At 53.1% G+C, this 26,200-nt stretch overlaps 1 protein-coding gene across 1 annotated transcript; it reads left to right on the forward strand.

Annotated features, from left to right (window-relative positions):
* The first annotated feature begins 2,912 nt into the window (after nt 1-2,912).
* SLC6A12 (solute carrier family 6 (neurotransmitter transporter), member 12) lies at nt 2,913-26,088 on the forward strand. Its single transcript, XM_004692838.2, has 15 exons — nt 2,913-2,957; nt 4,878-5,150; nt 10,894-11,028; nt 13,559-13,699; nt 14,512-14,599; nt 15,635-15,767; nt 17,360-17,494; nt 18,664-18,767; nt 19,137-19,261; nt 19,966-20,078; nt 20,582-20,719; nt 21,363-21,465; nt 23,109-23,209; nt 23,460-23,630; nt 25,011-26,088. The coding sequence occupies exons 2-15, from the start codon at nt 4,943-4,945 to the stop codon at nt 25,152-25,154; spliced, it is 1,839 nt and encodes a 612-aa protein (XP_004692895.1). The 5' UTR covers nt 2,913-2,957; nt 4,878-4,942; the 3' UTR covers nt 25,155-26,088.
* The last annotated feature ends 112 nt before the right edge of the window (nt 26,089-26,200 follow it).

The following is a 26,200-nucleotide window of genomic DNA, read 5'->3' on the forward strand; positions in this document are numbered from 1 at the left end:
TTGGCCTCAGAGCCAGGAGGTCGCCAGAGCACTGTCCTCACCACCTGGCACTGGACCCCCCCAAAGCCACAGCCCCTGCCCCCAGACGCCCCACAGCCAAGCCCAGCGAGGCCTGTCCAGCACTCTGCACCCCCACCGCAGTTCACATATTGAAAGTGAGACTCAGATCTGTCCTCAGAGACGACTGGTCCTCTCTCTCAGGTCTGGCTGACAGCAAACCCGTGTTCGTGTTCTTTCTAGATTATGCCTCTGGAGGTCTGCCCTGGGCACCTTCTCTAGGAAAATCCCAAGGCAGGGGCAGCGGTTGTGAAGGTCCAGAGCCTTGCCCTGAAACCACAGAAGCAGGTGCTCGGTGGAAAACTCCAGCGTGTGATTCACCCGATTCACCCTCCTCCCCTGCCCGCGTGCTGGGCAGGGAGGCTGGTTCCTCTCCCCAGCTTCTGGTTCCAGTCTGGGAGTGGGTGGCCCCCACCCACTGCTCGGGTAAGAGAGGGCAGTACCTGGCCCCACTGGTCCCAGAGCCTCTCCCTGTGGAAGGAGCTGGTCTGAGAGGCAGTGAGGGGGTGAGCAGGGGGAAGGGGGGGGACCAGGGGCTGAAAGAGGGGAGATGGGGACTCCTGTCCTGGGACAGAGCCCGCAGGGAGGGCAGGAGGGAGGCGGGTGGGAATGAGGTGGGGGAGGGGGCCGGGGACAGAGGACTTCATTTCCTGAGGTTGGATGTTGTAATCCTGGTTCACAAGTTTTTGGCCTCAATCCCTCCTGTTGCTTGTGGTATTTCTCTGCCCCTGCACTTCTCAATTCACTGGCGCAACACACACACACTCACACACACACAGAGTCACTTTCTGTCTGGGACTCCTGGGATAAGCTCGCTGATGGGATTCGGAGCTGGGAAGAACCGGGAGTGAGGCGCGGGGCAGTTTCCCTTTCAGGTCCGCTGTCTTGGATTCTTCCTGCCGGCTTCCTGGGACTCGCCCGCCGCTGCCGCCGCCGGGGACCTGCGACATGCAGCTGAGCTGAGGCAGGCGCCTGGGACCGAGGTGAGCAGGAAGGGGAGGGCTGGCTGACCGCGCCTTGGGCAGGCGGCTGGCGCTGGCGGGTGAGAGCTGGGAGGGTAGAGCCGGGAGCCTCCGTGAGCCTCCGTGCTGCCGTCAGCTGGGGGAGAGAAAGTCTGATGTTGGGGATCCCAGGACTCCTTGTGCCACCCCAGCTCTCACCACCCACACACTCGGAGTTGCTCAGAGCCAAGTCTGGGCAGCAGGAAAGTCCACAGATGGGGGGCCGGTCACCCCAGTGGGTGACGGAGGGGCTGGTCATCTGACTGAGCGGCAGGAAAGGCAGCCGGTGCAGGGCAGAGCTGGGAAGCAGAGCCCCTGGGCATTCCCGGGGGCCCACGACCTGCACTGGGGCAGCCAGGGGCTCTGCCCTCTCCCCATCAGGCGGCGAGCCTCCCGGAGGCGCTGTCCCGCTCCGGGGTGGCCCGGAAGCGGCTGTGCTTGTGCTGAGCCGCAATGCCAGAGCTGAGGGGAAGGTGCAAGGGTGACCATGGAGCCAAGCTGCCCGGGGTGTGAAGGACTTGAGGGGAGCCAGGTTTTGGTGTTGTGCACACAGGTATGTGTGTGCAAGGGGACGTGACGGGAATGGCACCAGTGTGTGAATAGGAATGGGACCTGGTATGTGGGTGTGGGCTGGGCAGGGGCTGGGACGTCCCGTGTACCCCCCTCCCACGCCCATGCCAAGCTGTGTTGGACTGGGAAGTGTGACAGGATGGCCCTGGGGCTCCAGCAACACGTGGGGAGTAGCGTTTCTGTACTTGTCAGCCCCCTGCTAGACCCTGGTGAGACTTCTGTCCACATGGCCAACTTCTGCAGTCAGTTTGGGACTTGCGCGTCTTGAATATTTCCTCCGTGGGCAGTACTGAGCCTGGTGGGAGGCGTCCCTTACGGTTGAGGTCCATCTCATGCCCGGAACCAGCCAGCTTGGCAACGCAGTGGACAGTGTGGGGAAGTGAGGCGAGGGGCTGGAGAGTGACAGCCAGGATGGACCCTCGGAGGGGAGACAGCTCTGATGTCATCTTGACGGTGGCTAACACTGTGGTTAACTCTTCCTAAGAAATGGGCTTGGGGTACAAGGACAAAATGGGGAGGCTGAGTGGGGGGCAGGAAGGTGGGCTGTGCAGCTGTTTTGGCTTTTGAAGGTGTCCCCCAAAAGGAGAGCCCCATACAGCTTGTTTCAATGCCTGGACAGTTCTTCCCTGAGTCTAACTTAAACCCTGCTTGCTGCAGTTTAATCCTGTTTCCCCTTGATTCACCATGGCTCTGGGCCAACTTTCCTCTTCACGTGCTCTTGCTTTCATTCTGCCATTCTGGTGCCTCCTTCTTACCCATAGGTTATGTTCCTCCCGTTGTTTTTTTTTTGTTTTTTTGTTTTTTTTTTTTCAGTAGCCATGTCACATCAGTATCAGTTCATCAGTTTATATTCTCTTTTGTCTCTTGCCCTATCCCCAATACAACCCAAATCCTGGGCCCAAACTGGACTGTGGGAGTTACTTCCCTGTCTCCAGCTGGCCTCTGGTTTCCCTTCATTTTCTCCTTCTCCCCAACTGCTCTTTCCTCCCCCGCCTTGGAGGACAGCTTGGCCCTGAAAGAGCTGCCTCTAATTTGAGAACTGGAGGCTGGTCTCCTGACCACGCCCTTGGCGACCCTTGTACCTGGGGCTCTTGCAGAGCTGAGCTCCCCAATGGCCTGACAAGCAAAGGAAATCACCTCTCCTTGTCTTTCATGGATCTCTCTTCTTTCCCCCTCCCGATTGCCTGTGCAACCCCCAACCCCGCCCCAACACCCTGTCGCGCAGAGGCCATTTTCTCTTTGCAGGGAAGTTAAAGCCCAGAGAGGACCTGTGATTTGCCTAAGGTCACACAGCAGATTACTGACTCAACTCCACCGCCTATTGTCTTGGTAAGTGGATTTAAACCTTTCAAAAATAGCTTCACTGAGCACCTGCTGGGTGCCAGGTCCTGTTCCTTCATCTCTCTGAGCTTCATCTCCTCACTTACAAAGTGGGATTCCTACAGTGATACCTCAGCAGTTAGCTATGAAGATGAGACTTCATATGTACATAAAGATGGATATGTTTTTAGCATAGCGCTTACTCAGATCTGCACTTTTATTGTTATGCTGAAATGAATTTGGGTTTCATCAGTGTTTTAGTTCATTCATTCATTTGCTCATACATTTGCTTGTTAACAATTCAGGGGACATGCTTCAGCCCCAATTCTGCCAACACCTACAGCCTTTCCCCTGGGACCAAACTCTCCCCCTCCCCCACCCCTCCCCTCCAAGACCTGGTTCTTAGGTTCGGGGACTCTCACTCCCACTCAGGAGCTCTGGCTCTTTCCTTCTTTCTCATTCTTGCTCCCTGCATCCGAGGCTCAAGGCCTTTGATTTCCACTGGGGCCTCTCTTCTCGCCTGTCCCCTGGCCTGCGTTTGCACGAGAAGCCTCTGAGGAGGTCCCAATACCAGAATTTCACTCTGCTGAGCTTTCCCATTCCTGGTGTAACCTGCACCCTCCAAGTCACCTTCAAAAATTTCCATAACCTCAAATGGCTCCTGCCACGCCTTTCTAACTGACTTGGGCTTGGGCTGTTGCCTGGGTTAAAGAACCAACAAATAAACACAGACTCTTCTTTTCATAAAAAGAATCCCTTGTGTTTCTCTAGGGCCTAGGGGGAGCAAGGGACACTTACAGCTCCTGGTCACTTTGATTCCTCCACTGCCCCTTGAGAGCCCAGAGGTGCTGGGCGGGTGAGCACTGCAGGCAGACACGGCCTTGACAGCTCCCTGGAGATAAAATGGGAGGTACCCTCAGAGTGATAGTGCTGGGGGTGGGGGGTGAGGGTGTGGGAGGGGAAGGCGAGTGGAATCCACACCAGGCGCTGCAGGGTGCTGCAATTATCTCTTGGCAGTTGACTGACAAGTAGGGGCACAGAGTAAAACTGAGAGTGATCCACACCATATTTCTGGAGGCCCAGGGCACGCTGGGCTCTCTAGGAGGGCAGGGAGGTGGACTGACATCAGGGGCAGCCACTCTGGATCTCCCTTGAGGCACTCCCTCTGGTGTGGAGGCTGGAGATGACCACTACCCAAGGGAGAATTGCTCCTGTGGTGTGACCCCTTCTACCACCCCCCCCACACCTGTTCTCAGAACAGAGATAAAACCAAGAGCAAAAGAAACATGGTTTCTTCGAAGGCCTATTCTTGCACTGGCGCCAATCCCAGCCGTCCTCTGGCCTTGCTCAGAGGTCCCACCTTCCCCTTCCCTCCCAATCAGATGCCCAGAGCAAGCTGGCTCCCATGTTTACCCTGAGCTGATCGATCACCCTGGCACCTGGGTGAGCACACAGCTGGCCAGGGGAAGACCATGCAGTTGCCTCGGTCACACCTGCCCTTTGACCTCCTGTCTCCCCCAGCAGCCTTTGAACCCTTCTGGAGTGAGGAGCTGGGCCAGGGAGGATGGCGGCTGGCTGTAAAAATCAAAAGGACTTGCACCCACAGCCAGAAGCCTGGCTTTTCAGCCCAGCCTGCTCCCCAGTGTTCTTGGCGAGTTACTTCACTGCCAGGGCTCAGATTTTCCTGCCTTCCAAATGGGCGCTCTAAAATTTGCTCCCTCTTTGCTCTGAGAGTCACAAGAGCAAAATGTCACACGAGGTGTAAATGTCAGTGAGAGTTTGGGAAGAAATCAGTAAGGTGTCCACAATATGAAATAATACTGCAATAAGATCAGCTATTACAGCGATATTCCGACAGGAGTGAAAGACCGGGTGTCGGGGAGGGGGGCGTGCGCTGGGCCGGAAGCTCACCCCTTCTCCTCCCATCAGGCTGTGTCTGTCTCACCATCCTGCCCGCTCCCAGCTCTGCCGCACCTCCCACTCGTCACACGGCTATGGACAGAAAAGTGGCACAGGATGGGACGCCTGTGGTCTCCTGGGTTCCGGAGGAGGGAGAGAAGTTGGACCTGGAAGGCGAGGACCAGGTGAAGGATCGGGGCCAGTGGACCAGCAAGATGGAGTTTGTGCTGTCAGTGGCCGGGGAGATCATTGGGCTGGGCAATGTCTGGAGGTTTCCCTATCTCTGCTACAAAAATGGAGGTGGTGAGTTCTCTTTGAGGTAGGCGTGGTGGGAGGCTGTGCCCTGACCACCAGGAGCATCTCCCCGGGCGCAAGGGGGTGAAATGGAAGGAGGCGCGAGGGGAGTTGTAGGACTCAAGTTAGAGTTCTAGCTCCACCACTAACCTCGGGGCCCCCCTCTGTGAAATAAGGGTGACACCTCACAGGGCTACAGTGAAGACTGAGTGAGGTGGTGGGTCTGGCCCAGGAGTCTGAGTATTTAATATTCTCCTCCTTCATTACTTTATCCTAATGCCAGTTATCGATAGGATTCACTCGTTCAAACATTTTATTCAGTAACATGTTTTAGGTTTAGATGGACAAATTATGTTCTACATCTTTCAGCTCTACATCATGATCTGTACCAAAAACCTAGTCTTCATCCATCACCATACACTTGACACCCTTTACCCTTTTCACCTGCCCCTGAACCCTCTTCCGCTATAGTAACTAACAATGTTTCTGTATTTAAATTTGTATTTGATTTTTTTTTATGTTCCACATGAGAAAATTCATACAGTATTGTATTTCTCCATCTGATGTATTTCATTTAACACACAGCTCTCTGAGTCCATCCATGTTGTGGCAAATAGCCAGATTTTCTGTTTTTTTAGAGCTGAATAGTATTCCACTGCGTGTATGTGATATCTCCTTTATCCATTCATTCATCAATGGATATTCCACATCTTGGCTGTTGTAAATAATGTTGCAATGAATATAGGATTGCACTGTCCACTGTAGTAGTGCTTTCAGTGTTTTGGATTAAATACTCAGAGCTGGAATAGTTGGATCACATGGTATTTCCATCCTTAATTTTGCAAGGAATGTCCATACTGATTTCCATATGATCGCACCAATGTACATTTCTACCAACCACATCCTTGCTAACCCTTGCTTCTTGTCCTTTTGATAATAGCCGTTCTAACAATTCTGAGGTGATATTTCATTGTGGTTTTGATTTTCAATTACCTGATAAGTGTGATGAACACTTTTCTTAGGTGACTAAATTGGCTGTTTGCCATTTTTGGAGAAATATTTATTAAGGTCTTCTGCCCTCTTTTAATTGGGTTGTTTATTATTTTGTGGTTGAGTTGTATGACTTCTTTATATATTAGATACTGGCCCTCAGTTGTATGAATGATTTGCAAATATCTTCTCAATCAACTAATATTGTTGTGGGCTTATCGTTTGCCAGGTCCTGTCTAGCTATAAAACAGAACATATTCTGTATGTTATAGGTAGCAGATTACAGACAAATATATCAAACATGGTTTGTTAAATGGTGATGAGCAGAATGGTGAGAAGCAAAGCAGAGAAGAGAGTAAAGGGAAGTTGATTAAGAGCTGGGGAGAGGGGCTTGAGACCAAAAACCAGGAGAGGTTTCATTGAGGAGGTGACATCTGAGCAAAGACTTAAAGAAGTTGAAGAACTGAATCCAGTACACTGAAACCAGATGAGATAATTCCAGAGATAATGGCAAGTGCAAAGGTCCTGGGGTCAAAGTGCATCTGGCATGTTCCCGAATAGCCGGAAGGCAGGTGTGGCTGGGAGATGAGAGCCGGGAAGGGTAGCGAGAATGGGGTCAGAGAGGTAAAGGTAAGAGGACTCAGATCCTGCTGGCTCTGCTGAGTGAGATGGAGCAATTAGGTATTATCTAGTCTATAATTTTTTAATTAAAGAACTATGTTATTAATGTCGAGGACTAGGAGTTTAAAATGAGCAGAAGCGTGGTAGAAAGGTGCCACACTCCTGAGTGCACCATGCAGCTGGCCATTAGTGTATTCGCAGAACTGTGTGACCATCACAGTTGATTTAGAACATTTTCATCCTCCCTCTGAAGCAAATCCATTAACAATAGCTCCCATCCCCCTCCCCTAGGCCCTCGGCAACCACTGATCTACCCTCTGCGAATGGTCTCGTCTCTTCGGGCTATTTCATGTAAACAGAGTAATGAATCTATCTGAATGTATTTGTCACCATGCAGTTTTATTTTTATCTTTTGAAAATACTTTGATTCTTCTTGTGGCCACGATATATGTTTATTGCGTTGGTGGAAAACATTCCAGAAAAGTGAAAAGGCGAAACATTACTGTTTAAAGATAACCCTTGTTTAGAAAATCCTTCTAAACGTTAAGTGAAATCCTTCATAGTTCATTTAACAAATATTGACTACCGTATATCTTGCTCTGTGCTTGAAACCTTTCAGTTAATACCACCAATTGCTTGAACCTATGACTCCAGAGAAACAAAAGTGGGGTTTCCTGCTCAGGTCAGAAATGTGGGTAGCAGCTACGAGGGAGACTGAGTGGATGGATCAGGGGAAGCAGGAAGCAGTGGTCACTTGTCCCTTTGTGCCAGGACACAGTTTCAAGGACATTAAGCAAGAGCACAAGGTGATCGAGTCCTTATTTCACAGAGGAGGACACAGGGTCTCTGTCAGCTGGGGACTTGGCCAAGACCACAGAGCTGACTGGCAACAGCAAGCGCTGTGTTCAGAGACTCCCCCGCCAGGGGTGCGCCTTGCCTGGCCTCCTGAAGGAGGGCGGAGGGCCCAAGAGCAGGGACTCAGCTTCCAGGGCCAGCCTCTGTCTGTCTTTCCTGATGGCTGCAGCTGTAGCTGTGACCTGGGTGCGGGGCAGGCCGTGAAGTGTGGGGCCTGTGTAGGTGGCTTTACCGTGAAAGGTCTGTGTCGTGTCCATCACCTGCATGGTCACTTTAGATCCGTCCCGACCTGCCTGCTTGGGAGAGACAGTCTACTGTCCCTCCATCTTTGCTTGTTCACCTTTCAAGGGTCCCAACCTGGGGAGACTGTTCTTTGGGGGCTTAGGGAGGCAGTCATGAAGTTCCAGGAATCAGTTTCTGCATTTCAGGCGACTTAATAATGGACCTATGTGGGAAGGTGACAGATGAACACAAATACCTTTTTTTTGGCTTTAGAATGATACGAATCCATCAAGGCAATAGGGCTTATTTCAAACGGACCACAAGCTCTGACTGACAGTTAAATGTGGCTTTTATTAATACATGCACAGAAATGATCATTAATAAACCCAGTTCCAGGGAGAAAAAGCTTTTGAAAGAATGAAAAATCATAGTAAGTCTACTGGCTAAATAACATCATTGGTTATAAAAAAGGGGGGGCAGCCATTCCATTTGTGAACTAACATTCTTTTTCCTTTTTCCCTGCCTTGCTTCTTGCCATTCCACTCATCCTTAGGAAGTGATTTGGCCTAGAGATACTTTAAAGAAATTCTGAGTTTCCAGACTGTCAGTGGTTCTGGAACAGAGATCATAAGGCAGCACGTAAAGCAGAGGGGAGGAGCTTGTAGACAAGGCTCAAGTCACCCTGTCTCACCCTCTGGCTGTGTGTGCCCCTAATCTGGCAGGTGCCAGAACTGTGGGTCAGATTAATCTCCACATGGTGGGAAGCTCGGGAAGAAAGCCAAGGCGGGGGACCTGTCCTATGGCAATCTCTTCTTGCTGCCCCCCGAGACTTAGTTTAGTGCAGTCTTTGCAGGGAAGACTCAACCAGAGGGAGACCCAGACCTCCTAAGGCCTCCCTCCTCAAGTCGCCCCTTCTATGGGCAACTTCTGAGGATAGAACCAGAGCCATCTGCTCGACTAGCGGGAAGACCCTTCAAGAGCTAGTAGGAAGGAGCCTATGATAACCTGCCTGCCATGCTCCGCTGGGGGCATCCCCAGGTGTCTCCCTTCTGAACACACCCCTCAGCCTAGTCCCTGCAGCCCACAAGCCACTTAAATCAGACTCAGTGGTGTTGTTGCATAGTGTATACTGAAACTCTTGCATTTCTCAGGACGTAAAAGGTAAACTCAGTTTAGAGAAGACTTCAGGACTTGATTCTCACAGCTCCCTAGGATCCTGGGGACGCATAAATCCTCTTTTATTCTCACTGTTGCTGTTGGAAGTGCAGAGGAGTGTGAGGTTCTTGGGAGGGTGATTTCAAAGTGCATATCAAAGACGTTTAAATGTTTATACCAAAAGTTGGAAACAACCCAAATATCTGTTGATGGAATAAATGGAAAAACAAAATGTAGTCTATCCATCAAGGGAATATTATTCAGCCTTGAAAAGTAAGGAAATCCTGATACATGCTTCAACATGGATGAACACTGAACACATCTTGCTAAGTGAAAGAGGCAGACACATAAGGATAAATACTGTCAGACTCCAGTTTCCTGATGGACGAGCACAGGCATACTCAGAGAAAGAGAGAGTAGGGTGGTGCTTGGCAGGAGCTGGGAAGGCAGGGTATGGGGAGTTCCACTTGAGTGGGTGTGGAATTTTGATTTGGGATGGGTGAAAAAGTCCTGGAAGTGGACAACGGTGTGATGGCTGTACATCAGTGAGAATGTACTTAATGTACTGCACACTTGAAAATGGTGACAATGGTAAAATGTATGTTATAGATCATGGACCATACAACACAAGGACATACTCCCTGACCCCGTAATTCCTCTTCTGGAAATTTATAGTAGGTAGCAAATTAGGCACTTGCAAAAGGATGTGTATGAAATTCATCACAGTACTGCGTCTAACCAAAGGGCTAAAAAAGTCCAGAGACGGTACAGATGAGATTAGCTAGAATGGATGTATGAGCTGAGGTATATGCTTACAAATATGGAAGGAGGCTTGTGATTTTTAATCCACACACACATTTATATACATACATTTTTAATGGTTGCCAAGTAATATAAAATAGGCTCTCATTTTTGCCAAAAAATGTAAAAAAGAAACATGTAAAACCTGTGTATTTATAAGAAAGTTAGAAGGATTTTTTTTCTTTCCCTTTTGGGTTACTTGTGAGTCATTGCAATGTAGTGCTTCACAGCAGACTCAGTTTTCCCTGTTTTCTCATCCATGTCCCAGTTTTTGAATCTTCAAGCTGGCCTCATTTTTCTCATCTATAAGCTGGCGATAACAATAGTACCCGTGGCGTGGGAGGTTGTTCTGTGAGGACTGTTGATGTGAAGCATTTAGAAGAAAGTCTGATAGACAGTAAGCGCCTAATTGTTGCTTAAGTGTCAGTGCCTGTGCAATAAGCAATAATCATGCACCCATGGGTACATTTCAGAACCGCAGTTTGTGCCTTAGTGACTGGGTCTAGACTTGATTCTGGTGTCATTTGTGGGATGTCTTTCAGGTCCAGCCTCCCAAGGGGGCCCACAATCAGTGCCTAATCATAGCCTACTTAACCCCAGCCCCCAAGTCTGCCTGAGCAGAGGGGTGGCCTTTTCTGCTAGAACCTCCATTCAGAACAGGTGGGGGCAGGGGGTGGAAGCGGTGGGGGGTGGGGTGGGGGGAGAAAACCCCATTGAAAATGATTGGAGGGAAAATAATTTTTCCAAGGTGTTTCTGTTTGTTTTTCTCCAAAGTGTAACAAACACGATAATTTAATAAGCATATCAAATTATACAGAACATATGTTTTTGTTCCAAAAATAATAAATGGACTAGATTTGTGAAGCACACTGAGAAAATAAATAGTGCCTATATTAGATTTCCACCTACATTTTCCTTCACTTCCCTTCCGACGTCTTTCCTATCCCCACTGGGGTTTGGACTGGAAAATTCCTTCCTGTCCCTGCTCAGGGACAGGGGAAGTCCACTGGGAAGGGGTGAGGAGGGAGATGAAGGCTGGCGGTGCTGGAGCAGCAGCCTCTGGGGGGGCCAGGCTGGAAGGCTCAGCCCCGCCTCCCCTCCCCCACAGGGGCCTTCTTCATCCCCTACTTCATCTTCTTCTTCACCTGCGGCATCCCGCTGTTCTTCCTGGAGGTGGCGCTGGGCCAGTACACCAGCCAGGGGAGCGTCACGGCCTGGAGGAAGATCTGTCCCCTGCTCCAGGGTGAGTGCCCCCTCCTGGAGCCTCTGCCATCACCCCATCACCGCGGGCCCGCCCTCCCTGCCCTTCATCACCCTCCTCACTCATTCCATCTGCGCCTGTGCTAAGTGCCGGAAGGAATATAACTGGGTTATCATGGTAGTTACAAGGACTGGACCAGCAGTAGAGCCGGGGGTGGGGGTGGGGCTGGTCTTGCAAGTGGGAACCTGGAGCTTGTTCTTCAGTCCTGAGTATAGGGATGTCTCAGATGTCCCCAAAGTGTGAAATCATAGCATGTCTCGCCTCCAGCGGGCCCTGCTGTGTGTCAGGGTTCACGCAAGCCCCTCACGTGCAACTTCCTCATCTAACACGATTAACTTCCTTTTGTGGATGAGAAAAGTGAGACCTTTACTGAGGGCTGGCCTGCAGGCCTAGGGAGCTGCAAGCCCCGGCTCTTCCCTGAGGGTGTCTGTCAGGACAGGGCTGCTCCCCTCTGTGCATCTCTGGTATTAATGTGAGCAGCTGGGGGCGCTCTCCCCCCAACCCCTCTTTAGTGGACTGGATAGTCCTGTGGGGGTCAGTGGGAAGCTCTAGGGGTCTCCTGTGCCACAGCGTCTCCCTGCTTATTTGAAATGTAGAGGGATTCTTCTCCTGTCAGCCCTTGAGTGAGCCCCCGGGACTGCTGTCCAGCTTAGCAGGCTGGACAGAGAGGGGCCTGGGAGATGGACATTCTGAATCCTGAACCATCCGGAGACCTGACCCCCGATTGGGGGAGGGGAGGTGGGAGGAGGATAAGGCTACTCTGGCACTGATTCTTTTTGGGGCATCCAGGGGCCCCTTAGGGAAGCAGCAGTGAGGGGGTGGGGCAGGGTGAAGTTTGGCTCCCCCACCTTTGTATACTTCAGGAGAGGGGGGGGCTGTGTGGGGCGGGGGAGGTTCTGCTCCAGACCCCAGCAGTAGCCTAAGGTTCCCCCAGCTGGGCGGTCTCTAGGTCCAAGCATGCTCACAGGTAGCACATGAGCTACCTGGCCCAGGGTCCGCCAGGGGCAGAGTGACTTAGCCAGGTAGGGAACGGCTGGAGGGAAGGATTGCTGTTCCTGCTTCTTCCCAAGTGGAAGAGGCTCCCCAAGGCTGGGGTCTTTGGGAGAGCTCACCCCAGGTGTGCTCTGTGTAGGTGAGACTTCCAGCTGCTTACTACCTGCTTAGCTGCGTGTCCCCTCCTTTCCCCCACCCAAGAACCACCTAGCTCACAGTCTCCCCCGCTTGCTGGCTCGCCTCAGAGCCTCATCCCTGCCCTGGAGAGGGGCGCCCCGCCCTCCACAGCCTGGCGCAGCCTCCGCTGCTGCTGGTGTTTATGGGCCTTGGGGTCAGGCGCACAGCGCGTTCCGTGGCGAGCCCTGCACAGTGGCTGCTTGTTGGGGTGTTTGGTTGCCTGTGGGCGTCTGTGTGTGGTTCCAAATATGCCTCCCGGGGCATTGCCAGTTCCAGGGGGACCCTCCTGCCTCCGCCAGCAGCCCGAGGCGCCTGCCCTTCTGAGGTTGCTCTGGGGCCCTGCCTGCCCTGGCCACAGGCATTCTGGGGGTCCCGCCTGCCATGGCCTGCGTGTTTTGCAGCAGCCTGCACCCAGAAACACCTTTCCTGGCTCGCCTGAGTTTTCAAGGCCAATGAGGCCAGTTGAATAATCGGGGCGCTGGTGGAGGGGGAGGGAGGTTTGTTGACAGTCAGCACTGATTTTTCAACCCGCCCTCCGGCTGTTGGGTGTTCTGTTCATCAAGTATTTGAGCTTGGACTTCGTGGGGCTGGGTGGGCGGGGGCCCCCACCGCCTCCAGCCTGGCTCACCCCCCACCCCCCACGCCCGCACCCCCTGTGAAGGTCCCTGTGGAGAAGCTCCCTCTTGTGTAGGGCGGAGGCTGTGTGGATGGGGGTGACCCGGGCAGCCCCTGCCCCCTCCCACCTGTGAAGCGCTTGCCCCACACAGAGGCCAGCGAAGCGCTTCATCCCTGGGTGCTACGGCCCTGGGCCTGGCTCTGGCCTTTTGTTGCTGCTGTGGAAATGGCATTTGCGGGACTCCGCCCTGCTTGGCAACCATCTCTTCCCTCTTCCTCGCTGCTGTCTTCTGATTTTTGCTTTTGAGACTGAGTCTTGTCAAATTCCCCCTACTTACTCCTTTGTTCTTCCTGCCCCTTTTCATTTTGCAATAGACCAAGAACACGTAGATAGGCAAAAAGAACAAGCACTTTCAAAGCGAGCTGAAATCCTATCACTAGAAAAGCACTTGTGAGCCATGAGAAGACAATCCCTGCAGTTTCTCATTTCTCTCATTAATTCTCATTAATAAGATGTAATATACTTGTGTGTGTGTGTGTGTGTGTGCGCATAGTGCTCTGGAACTCTTCTTTTTACCAAATTACAAGTGGCTTCTCGTGCTGATCTACCCGGTGGCTCTCGCGTGGCACCAATATCCCTCTAGCCCCCACCGGCAGTTTCTTACTTTGGCTAACACTGGTCTCCTGGATTCTCTTGGATGTCCCCCACCCTCCCTCGCTCCGGAAGGCATTGGTCTGGCGTCGGTGGTCATTGAAGCCTATTTGAACATCTACTACATCATCATCCTTGCCTGGGCTCTCTTCTACCTGTTCAGCTCCTTTACCTCTCACCTGCCCTGGACAACCTGTACCAATTCCTGGAACACAGGTACCTGTCACTTTGCCCTTGGGATGGGGCCGCTCTCTAAGGGATCATTCATGGTGCTAGGGGTGAGCAATAATGATGGAGCACTTGCCCGGAAGCCAAGCTATGCACACTCTGGTGCCAGCCGTGCTGGTTGACCCTGCTCTGGAACCCGAGACCGGCCTCCAGGACACCCGGACACCTGAGGGGGATGTGAATGCGCCCACACGTGCATACGCACCTAGTCACCTTCACACATCCATCCGGTCAGCTGACAGATATTTGCTGTGCCCCTTCCATGTGCTCAGCACTGTGCCAGCTACGAGAGATCCCGGGGTGGGCACAAGCATGGACCTAACCCTCACTGAGCATACAGTCTAGTGGCAGAGACAGACAGATTAGCAAGACAATGACCAATTGTGGCGGGTGAAACAGTGCAGTGACTTCTGGCAGGGGTGGGAGAAATGCTGGCTTGAGGGCTGGAAGATGAGGAAGGGCTGCCATGGGAACTGCATTCCGAGGGGAGGAAGGGACGGATCGCCCTTTGTCTGCTGAGTGGAGAGAGTGGGCAGGTGCAGAGAGCTGTCAAGTGGGCCACCCACACGGGGTCAGAGTGCATCCGAGGTCTGGATTGTGTCAGAGGTTGGTTCAGGAGGCACAGCTAGGTTCCCTGAAACAAGGCAGCTCCTGGTACTCTGGAGAATGGAGGCTCCCGGGAAGTTCTGGGGACCACGAGGCTGCAAGGCTGGAAGGTCAAGAGGGACTGGGGTGAGAGGGCATCTCTGTCTCTCTCATCTCTAGCGGATGCCTAACCGTCACCCCCTTGTCCCCAACAGAACATTGCATGGACTTTCTGAACCACTCAGAAGACAGCACAGTGACCCCCTCTGAGAACTTCACCTCACCTGTCATAGAATTCTGGGAGTAGGTGCTGGACCTGGTTGCACATGCCAGGGGGCCTCAAGCAGAGAAAATGCTTTTGCCTGAGGCCTGGGACTTGGGGGTGCAAATTTTAAAGTTTCTCTGTGCATCCTTTCCAACATGTACCACCTCCACCCCGACCTCACATCGCTACCTACACTAGTCCACTCACCCCACGGACCCCAAATGCACCTGTATCTATCTAGATCACACATTTACCCATGTGACATGCCTTTCTCCACCCTCACATCCACTGCACCCACATATCAACCCTCATATGTCCAGGGGTGCTGGAAGAAGACTGCACCAGCTTAGGAGAGCTGATTGCACCATCTCTCGCCAACTCTATGCTCAGGAGGTCATGTGGCAGCTTGAAGCTGGCCAAGGTGGGAGGGTTTATACCACAGGAATTGGCAGAACCTACACTCATGGTCCCTGTTCCCCACAACCCCCTGCACCCTCACACCATCTCTATTCACACATATGTACCTTCATCTCAGGCAAGTAAACGTGTCCCTGCACACTGGCCTAGAACCCACACATGTTCACCAGTATGTTCACATGTCGGCCTATCCCTCACACACATGTATGTCCCCAGTGGTACCCCCAATCTCACCTACACTTGTGCACACATCTCCATCACCCCCATGCAGTTTTAGATATTAACACTAATATGACTCCTCCATTTAATACCCATATGATTGCGCATCAACCTGTATAGATAAATATCTGCTCTCCTTTTACTCATTCATACATTCCTCCCTTCTCTCTTTCTCTTCTCTCTCTCTCTGTACAATAGAGAAATCTGGATGAGTTAGAAAGACAAAGATACCTATGGGATTACGTGATTTGCTCTTCTAACAGCCAGGGGCATACAGAACACAGGTGGGAACATGGCGTGGCCATGGGGAAGGGCTTGGGAGGGGGGTGGGGAGCCTGAAATAGGAGATCTGTGGGGTCAGCTCGGAGGATCAGGAGACTTGACAGAGACGCTCTGTCTCCTCCCACCTTTGACCTGTTTTTTATCTTTCCTATCAGGAGACGCGTTCTGGGCATCACCTCGGGCATCCACGACCTGGGGGCCCTGCGCTGGGAGCTGGCCCTGTGCCTCCTGCTCGCCTGGGTCATCTGCTACTTCTGCATCTGGAAGGGGGTCAAGACCACAGGCAAGGTGAGGCATCCTGGCTCCCGGTCAGCTCTCTGTGGTCCCCAGAGTTCATGGGGACATTCTCAGGGGTCCCTCTGGAGAGCTGAAAGAGAGGGTAGTCGAGGGGAGAGGCATGGAGAGAGCAGAAGTGGGAGGGCTGAGTTTAGCTCAAGACAAGGAAAAGATTTCTTTTTCAATATGACCTTAGAGACCTGTTTACACAAGTGAGATACAGAGGGAATGTGAAAATAAAAGTCAGAGCAAAGCTGCACCAGCCATTGGCGAGAGGGTAGGTGAGACCTGCTAATCCTTTTTGTTTGTTGTATTGCTTCCTCTTTCTAGTATGTGCATGGAGCTGTGTGTGTGTATAACCCAGCGAGGGTCACCTATTCTCATGACTTGCTTTTTGTGTTGAACACATAAAGACCATTTTTTGTATGACCTGGCAAAGATTACTATTTTTGAGGTGGTGAGTTTCTAGTCATTAAAGGGGTTCGAGGTGAGAATGGACAAAAGTGGCTTGTTTGTATAGAGAGAGTTCAGATTTGAGCTTTATTTCCAATTGAGACTGATGCTTCATGGTTTTTAAGGCCGGAAATATGTACTCGATGGAATACTACACAGCTGTGAACAAAGATGAAATAGTGGCAATTCAGATAAAACATAACTTGGGGTTATGTTAAGTGAAATCAGTCAAAAAGCGAAAGATAGGTATTAGGTGGTTTCATTCATCTGTGGAATATAAGTAACCAGAGAACACACACCAGCAACATACAATGGGATAAATCTTGAAGCATATGAAAGAATATAATGGTTGCTAGAGAGAATGGGGATGGGGGAAAGAGCGAGGGAAGGAGGGAGGCAGAAGGGATATTGACATAAGTGGTTTGGTGCTGGGTGAGTGGCTACATGCACCTATGGAAGAACAAAAATGTCACTTCAAAAATTAAAATAACAATTAAAATGAATAGAGTCAGGAATAGACAGGAAACTGACTTCTTTGATTAACCTGTTCCCAGAGTGGCTTCCTCCTTCCATGGATTGTTGTCATGAGAAGAATAACAGTGTCTGTAATGACCAAAATAGCAATAGCAATAATAATATAGGTGACGTCACCACCTCGAATAAGGAGTTGAGCTTGGTCAGGGGCCTTAAAGCTTGTGTGTCTCCATCCTCCCGGGGCTCAGGCCCCTGTGCCTGGAAAAGTACAGTCTAAATTTCCCACAGCTCATTGTTCAATGTTCCCTGGAGAAGGGGAGAAACACAACATCCAGGAGAAGGGATCGAAGGAGACCAGTCAGGATTTAAAAATAGTCTTGGAAATGTTTTGGCTGGAAACTTGCCCCTTCCCTGTCCTTCCTGCTCCCCGCCTTGCCCAGCTGATAAGTATCTCACCCTCTGCTGGGGAGCCTAAGACCCACTGGCATGTGACAGGAAGGTGTGGAAAGTTTCCTGTGCTCACCCCCACTCCGAGTTCTCCAAGAAGGTCTGGGACACTGGGCCAGGTGTGCTGGCACTTCCTGGGGAGTACCCACGAGGGGGGCACTGCAGACTCCTGGTCCTCTCCAGGCTGCTGTGCTCCCATCTGGGGTGACCTTGGCCTGTTCCCTCTCCAGGTTGTTTATTTCACAGCCACTTTTCCCTACTTGATGCTGATCATCCTACTGATCCGAGGCGTGACCCTCCCCGGGGCCTATGAGGGCATCATCTATTACCTAAAGCCAGATTTGCTTCGCCTCAAGGACCCCCAGGTAGGTGCCATGCTGGAGACCCTCTCCCCAGATGTCTGCCACCTTAACCAGATGTGGACTTCTGAAAATGTCTGATGGATTGCTTTTCTCCTGGTTCAAAAGCAATGAATGCCTTGCAGCTGGCTAGGGAGACAAATGACGAAAAAGGAACTAAAAATCTCTCGCAACCCTACCACTTCACATTTTAGTGTATTTCCTTCCAACTGTTTTTCTAGGTGGAGTGTGTGTGTGTGTGTGTTTTAACATAATTGAACTAATTATAGAAATATATCTTTTTCACTTAAATTATATTGTATGCATTTCCCATGTTTCCATTAAGCTCATTTACACATATCATTTTTGACGCATGTATAATATTCCCCTTGTTCGGCACCTGTTCATTCACTCATCAAATATTGTGGGCCCACTGACGGGCTGTAGTGATAGGGAAGGAGGCAGGTGAAGAGGCAAAACATGGGAGGTAAAACGCCCTCTGAGCTCTCCCACCTGGATAGGTGTCCTTTTTTCCACCCTCCCGTGTCCAGGACAGTCAGCTCAAGCACCTTTTCCAAAGATTGTGTATACAGCTGCAGTGACTGCCTTGCACTTAAATCTGTGACCACCTCTGTGATGACTTCCTGCCTGTAATTATGTGGTGTTACAAAGTGTACCTCTCAGGTCTTGTGCTGGGGGCCAGTGCTGGGGATGCCTCTGTTTCCTGCAGGGCCCAGGAGAGATTCAATGAGAGTTCATTTGGGAGGTCAAAATAGTAGCCTATGGTTGTTGTTGTAGCAATTGTTTTACTACTGCAAGACTGGATATTAGATTTAGTGGCCAATTGTGCCTCCCCTGGGACTTGTGTGAATCTGGGCGTGTTCGTCTTTAGACGGCAATGGCGCGGGCTTTTTGCGCCACGTTGCCTCTTGGCTTCCTCGGGCCCCGCTACTTGTCGAACGAGTGTAGGCCCTGGCCATCTCTGGGGGTGTAAGCAGCATGCCAGCATCCAGTGCTTGCTAGGTGCTCACCGAGCCCAGCACAGTGGACCCTGAAGGTGGGGGGCGGGGGGTGCCACGGAGAGGTGGGGTGCGAGAGGTGCTGCGGGATCATGGAGGGGCTGTGGCCACCCCAGCTCCAGGAGCTGGTGGGCTCCTCTTGCGCTCTCTCCACTGCCTTCTTGGGGTCTCCTGCAGGTGTGGATGGACGCGGGCACCCAGATCTTCTTCTCCTTCGCCATCTGCCAAGGGTGCCTGACGGCCCTGGGCAGTTACAACAAGTACCACAACAACTGCTACCGGTGAGCACTGAGGGGCCGGGTCAGGGGCCCTGCCTGCTCGTGGTCTAAGCGGGGTGTCCTGGGTGGGGTCCAGACAGGTTCGTTATCAGAGAGCAACAGATCATGTCACACCAACGCTGTGGGGTCATCCCAGGCTAAATCTCGTTCCTCCTCCCATTCCCCCTTTTCTCTGCTCTCTTCCTGACACCTCGGCCTTGTCCTTTTCTCCCGCTGATTTTCTCTCCTCTCCTTTCCCTTCCTTTTCTCGCTCCCCCTCCCCCTTTCTGACTCGACCTCTCCTCCCTTGGGGTGCGACCTCTCCTCCCTTGGGGTGCGGGTCGCTTTCTGCCCTTCCCTTCCTGCCTAATCCTCACTCACCCACCCCCACAGGGACTGCATCGCCCTCTGCTTCCTGAACAGTGCCACCAGCTTCGTGGCCGGCTTCGTGGTCTTCTCCATCCTGGGCTTCATGTCCCGAGAGCAGGGGGTGCCCATCTCGGAAGTGGCCGAGTCAGGTGGGTGCCGCTTTGCTGTCTGGGGCCTGAGAGGAGGGAGGGTGGAGGACACACATCCTCCTGAGGATCAGGGGGCCCAGCGCTGGCGCCGGGCCTGTCACAGAGCAGGCGCCATGGCAGGGGAGAGCGAAGGGGAGGGACCGGTGGAGGGGCCTGGGGGGCCTGAACAGGCAGATGAATGCACAGCCAGCTGGCAGCGCAGGGCCTGAGGGGAGCAGGGTCATCACCGGGTCTCCCTGCTTCCTGACCATGCTCCCCTGCACACACTCACACACACTCACACTCACACGGACACACTCACACGTGCGCACACTCATACACACTCACACACAGTGTTCTCACACACATGCTCACACACACTCGCTCTCACACACATCACACACACTTATACTCACACGTACTCGCATGCACACACTCACACATATGCTCTCTCACACACACACTTGTGCCCACATACCACTCACTCTCACACTCACACACACTCACTCACATGCACACTCACAATGCTCTCTCTCACACACGCGTGCTCACACACACTCGCTCTCTCACACACACACACTTACACTCTCATACACACACATGCTCTCACACACACTCGCACACACTCGTTCTCACACACACACACACACACACACACACACGGTGCCTGGGGACAGGGTCTTCCCTGAAGGCCCAGGCTCACTCAGAGTGTCGTGTGCCGGCAGGTCCTGGCCTGGCCTTCATCGCCTTCCCCAAGGCCGTGACGATGATGCCCTTATCCCAGCTGTGGTCCTGCCTTTTCTTCATCATGCTCATATTCCTGGGGCTGGACAGCCAGGTGTGTCTCTGCCCCCCACAGCTCACCCCCACCCTCTTTGCCCACGTGCCCGCAGTCCTGACTTCCGGCCCAGCCCTCTTCCCCCGACCCTACATTTCGGGGCCCCTTCTGCGGCCCCAGGGTTTGTCCTGTGGCTGGTAGGGCGAGCCCAGGCTTCAAGACCATTCTGAGGAGAACATCAGTGAGGAGGTTCTTGCTTTATCCCCCCAGCCTTGACCTCCCTAACAGATGGAGCTCCCCCCTAAAATGTCCCTCCAGCCGCCTTCCAGCTGCTTAGCTCAAGCTGCCAGGCCTGTCCCCTGAAATCTTGGGGGCAGAACAAACCTCCTCTGACCTCACTGCTGGGACCTTCTGTTATGGAGATGTGGCCAAGGCTGGCCTCACCCCTTGCACCCCCCTTCTGCCCTTTGCCCTCTGGGTGAGCTGGGAGAGGGGGAGCGGGCTGAGAGGGGGCCGGGGCCAGGCAGGGAGCCGGCCTCACCTGCGTCCCCTCTGGCCTGCAGTTTGTCTGTGTGGAGTGCCTGGTGACGGCCTCCACGGACATGTTCCCCAGGCAGCTCCGGAGGGGCGGGCGGCGGGAGCTCCTCATCCTGGCCATCGCCGTCACCTGCTACCTGATCGGACTCTTGCTGGTCACCGAGGTGAGAGGGTCACTGCGGGGAGCTACGGGGCCACCACTGGCCACACTTCCCCATGGGCGTCGACACTGCCCCTGACAGCGAGGCTGAGGGCCCGCGCGGACACCTGTCTGCTGGCTCTGGGTGGCAGAAGCACAGCTGGCCTAAGTCGAATGGGACACTTGGGGGTCAGCAGGGGGAGAAGTCCATGTTTTGGCTGCAGGCGTGGCTGACGCCGGCACTCTGAGACACTGTAAGGAATGCCCCTCTCTCCTGGCCTCTTCCCTCTCGTGACTTCTTTCTTTGCCCCATGTCCCTCTGACCCCCAAGCAGTCTGCCACAGCTTCAGGCTTACCTTCCCCCGCCCAGGCAACCCCAGAGGAAGAGAGGCCGTTTCCTGAGAGCACCCCAGTGCTGGCTGGCCACTTCTTCAGGCCAAAGCAGGGGCAGGCGCACACTCAGAGTGAGACAGAGCCCGCTTCCGGGAGCTGGACACTTCCTCGTGTCCCCGCGGAGGTCCCGACCTTAACTGAGGGGCCTGAGGCGGGGGTGGGGGCAGGACCAGCACCCTGTAGAAGCAAGGAGAGGCGCAGAGGAGGGGCAGGACAGGGCTGCAGGGGCATGCACTGCCCCCACCGGCCAGGCCTCAGCCCACGCCCCTCCACAGGGCGGGATGTACATCTTCCAGCTGTTTGATTATTACGCGTCCAGCGGTATATGCCTGCTCTTCCTCTCGCTGTTTGAAGTCATCTGCATCAGTTGGGTGTACGGTAAGTGGAGTGCTTGGGAGAACACTTCCAGGACCAGCTAAGGGCAGGCTTTTCCCAGGATGTGGAAGGCGAGCTTGGCCCTCTGGCTCCCGGGACGTTGCTCCGTCGCTGGGAGCCCTTGCAGGCTGGGCCGCTGGAGCGAAGCCTGTGCTTTTCTCATCACAACACACTGAGTTCCTTGACAGTGAGGGGAACTATAAATAACAGTTTTCCTGAAACAACAGCTGCCATGATGGGCCTTTGCTGGCTGGAGTCTTAGAAGGGAACTTCAGGGCCACTGAGTCTCCATAAACCCCACGTTCCCGTTCAGAATTCTCTGCTAGACCTAGCTGAATATTTCCACGGACAGGAAAATCGCTCCTGTGTTTTCCAGGTCTCCTTCCCAGTGTCCTAGCCTCCTCGCAGTGACTCAGCTCACCCTGCCCAGCCCTGAATGTTGGGACAGAACCTAGCCTCCCTCCAGCCCCTTTGGGGTGATGCATCTGCCTTGCCTTTTCTTCTTAGACTGAGCGAGGTGATTTCTGGCTCCTCAGTGGTGCTGAGGTACTAACCAGGGTGCTGAACATGGACCGTCCTGCTGGCTTGAGCCTGATAACAACAGAGGGGGAAATCTTAGGTGCCAACGTGCTGGCATGTGCCAAGCACTGTGCCAGGTTCCCAATGCCCTCTCACCATTGGCACAGCAGCCCTTTTGGGGCGTTATGGCAGCGAGAAGTGAGGCTCAGAGAGGTTAGGTCGGACACAAGACCAAGCCATTAGGCTCAGGGTGCAGAGGACAAGTGGGCCCATGTGATAGGACAAGCCGCAGAGAGGAAGGTTTCGGTCTTTCTGCCCATGCTGCCTGGTGTGGTGTCTTCTCTCCTTGGCACTGTCTCCTGCCTTCCCACCCCAAGTATCTAAGGTCTCCCTGATTCTCCCCTACAGCTTTTCAAAGTGGGTCCTCAGAGAGGGTGTGACAAGCTCAGTCCCCATGAGGTGTGATGACTGATAAGCCTCTCTGGTTTATCCCTACACGGCACTGACTGGTTAGCAGGGGGATATTTAGAAGTCAAAGGAATGACCCACTAATGGTGGCCTTCCACGCATCATGCATCAGCAGGAAGGCGTTTTTGGTGGTGAGAGCAGGCGAGAAGAACCCCCCAAGGGTGCTCCCCACCCAGGGTCCCCCTCACTTTTAGGAGATTGGCTGCGCCTGGCACTCACAGCAAACGTGGAAACCCGAGTATATTAAGCATTGTGTTCATGAACACAAATCAGACCCCTCACTGCCCCTCACTGGGGGTAGGAGTGGTTCCTCCGGGTCTGGCATCTGGACAGCCATGTGCCTCCAGCATCTGGGCCCGTGTGGAGTGCTGTGCTAGGCCTGGAGCCTCACTGTTCTCACCTGACACTGAATCCCCCTGCTACACAGACAAACACGCGTTTGCTTAGCTCTTGAGCCCTCCCCTGTCGTTTGGATGGCAGTGAACTGACTCCAGGGCACCCGCTGGCTGGTAGCGGCCTCCCCTCTCCTTACCCCTGCCCTGTGCCTTGCTCCAGTCTCCCCGCTCAGGGTGGGGGAGGACCACCAAGCCAGGTGAGTCCTTCCCAACGCCCGAGCTGACCCCTCCCGTCTCACATGCGTCCCCACCACGCCTGAGCAGGTGCCAACCGTTTCTATGACAACATCGAGGACATGATCGGCTACCGGCCGTGGCCCCTGGTGAAGATCTCCTGGCTCTTCCTGACGCCCGGACTTTGCCTGGTACGTCCCTCCATTCCTTTCTGCTGCAACAGACGCAGGACACAAGGAGGAGGGCTCCCGCCACCTGGGGCCCCTTCCCCGCCTGTCCGGTGTCCCCGGGAGGCTGGCCCTTCCCCCAGTGTGAGTTCCCTGCCCTTCTCTGCCTGGGCCATGTCGTTCATCTATTCTAGCATTCCACCCACGTGTCTTCTATCACCGGATATTTAAGTAGTTCTCTGTCTCATCCACGTCCACCCCTTCTTCTTTCTAGGCCACTTTCTTCTTCTCCTTGAGCAAGTACACACCTCTCAAATACAACAACGTCTACGTGTACCCCACCTGGGGATACTCCATAGGCTGGTTCCTGGCCCTCTCCTCCATGGTCTGCGTCCCGCTCTTCGTCATCATCACCCTCCTGAAGACCCAGGGTTCCTTTAAGAAGGTGGGGCCCAGGGGCACGGTGCATTAAGGGGGTGTGAGAGGGGTGGGCTTTGGGCAGGACAGCGCAGCCCAGCCCAGGCCCAGTCCTGAGTGTGGGGCAGCCCTTCAGTCTAATGGAACCTTAAAGAGAAGGGTCTAGTGGCTTCATTTTCAGGAATATTCAAAAGCCCCAGAATCCTGACCTTTTGGACTCTGCCTGTGCTGGTAACTGTCGAAGATTAAGGGGAGAGCTCAGCTCGAACAGCAGTGGGTGTGCAAAACGCCAGAACACAGGCTGGTGTGCCCAGCGTCCTTGCCCTGGGGGACCAGCTACCAGTTCATTCCAGTCACGGTCTCCTGGCTTCTTATCTTAACCCTTTCTGGGGTTTAGAGTTTGGGACAGGCCTTCCTGGAGAGAGGTAGCCAGTATCCCTCAACCCCAAACAAAGACACTACACTTGTAGAAATCGAGCTGGCCTATAAGTAACAGACACCCAGCCTGCTATGAGCAAAGAAGCTTATTTTTTGTCTTACCTGTCAAGAAGCCAGAGAGGGGACTCCTGGCTTTTGGCTCAGCTGCTTTTAAAGACTGGTAGGGACCAGAATCTCCCTGTGTGTCTGCTCCACGAGCTTGTGTTTTATTATCATCCTTATCACCTCATGCCTCATGGTCCCAAAAAGTTTTCATGATTCTGGTCATCACATCCACATCCAGGACAAGAAAGAGGAAAAGAGATAGCAACAATAACATAGCAATAGTCCTACCCATAAGAAGAAAATAGAAAGGAAAAATAGACGCTTGCTGAGTATAGAATAATAGTATAAGCCTAAGAATAGCAATAATAAAAAAATAGGCACCAAGTGTCCACCTGGCCTGTGCCAGGCCCCATTTGGGAAGCTATGTGCTGTTACGTCAGCATGCCAGCCGCCTTCTCTCCTGGACCCATGGGCTGAGCGAGGGCTGTTGCAATGAGCTGGGGCAGGCGAGAAGTACCTGAAGGGAGTGAGGACAGTTATTATGGGAAGAGGGTGAAGCCAGACTGAAAAAGAAGGTTCTTTTGGGATAGAAGAGAGCTTGGGCTGGGGAAAAGGGTTATGAATTTGGATTATCTTAGGAAAAGATTTAAATAGCTGCTGGAGAAGAACCTCATTTTGCAAGGGCACAGAAGGGGTGAAATGGCTTCTCTAAGACTGCACAAATAGTCAGTAGGGGGCTCTGGCACCAGGCAGTCCCACCCTTAGTGACCGTGTTTTGCCTCTTCTCTCTGCTCAGAATATTTATTGACTTATATTGTACTGAGTTGCCCCCAGGTGCCTGGCTCTGTGCGGGCCCTGGGGACATGGACATGAGGAAACATCCTTCCCTCTCTCACCCTCTCTACCCCCTCCCTCCTCTCCACAGCGCCTGCAACAGCTCATCACCCCAGACCCCAGCCTGCCACAGCCCAAGAAGCACTTGTATCTGGATGGTGGCGCCAGCCAGGACTACAGGCTCTCCCCAATAAAGGGGGGACTCATAACTAGGGAGAAGGAGACCCACTTGTAGGATGTGGTTACTGAGCCAGGAGCCTCATCAGGACACTGCTACCTGCAGTGGACAGCTGTCACCTCTGTCCCCTCTCACAGCACTGCCAAGAACCTCTCGACGTCCATGGGCACCCAGCTGCAGGCCAGACCCCTCCTCTCATCAGCTGGAGCAGCCCCTCCTGGGGGCTGGAGGTGGTCCAACTGCACTCGTCAGGCTGTAGAGAGACTCCTGTTGGGACGTGCCATCTTATTTATAAAGGGGGGTGGCTTTGCTGGAATCAGCCATCAATGGGGGTACACGGCATGGCGAGGAACTCTCCTGTCGGAGTTCACCACAACTGTTTCCAAAGGGTTGTGCCGTGACCCAGGCCGAGGACCTGACGGAACACATTGTGTTAGAAGCGACAGCTGGATGCACTGCACAGGACCCTGACTTTCCATAGAGGGGGCACTAGGCTTAGTGTTCTGGGGTACACGGGGAGGGAACTAGAGAAACTGCCCGGAGGAAAGTCTTCACACGCCAGGACCCTCGTGGATTTTCTCAGAGGCAATCTCTCAAGGTGACCTGGCCCATACTTTCCTGTAGTGTTGTCATCAACTCACTGAGTGTGAGGCTGGAAGGGACTTGATGATCTCCAGACTTTGCAAAGCTGACATGATCTGTTCTCCACTCCCGCACCCATGGCAGACATTGCCAATCGATCACAGATCTTTCCCCCCCTCACAATCCTTCCACAGTGCTTCAGGCAGCTTCACTCACCATCTTGCTTTTGTTCAAACCCCTGGACCAAAAAATCCTTCATGGAGGAAGAAATCGAGAACCAAAGAGACAAAGTGACTTTTTCAACTTCACACAGCTCCTCAGGGCCAGACACAGAATGAAAACTCTTGTTCTCAGGCCAGTGTCATTCCCATCACACCCTCCTGCCTTAGTTAACAAACACATTGGTTCACCTGCTTTGTGTGCAGCCTTCTTTCCCTTGCCTATCTCTCTTCACTTGCTCTGTCTTTGTAGGGAGAGAGGTTTCCCCTGTGGAGGGGAAGCAACTCTCTCCATTTGGTGCC

The sequence above is a fragment of the Condylura cristata genome, unplaced genomic scaffold (assembly GCF_000260355.1).
Source record: "Condylura cristata isolate star-nosed mole 26May11 unplaced genomic scaffold, ConCri1.0 scaffold00034, whole genome shotgun sequence".
In the NCBI taxonomy this organism is placed as follows: Eukaryota; Metazoa; Chordata; class Mammalia; order Eulipotyphla; family Talpidae; genus Condylura; species Condylura cristata.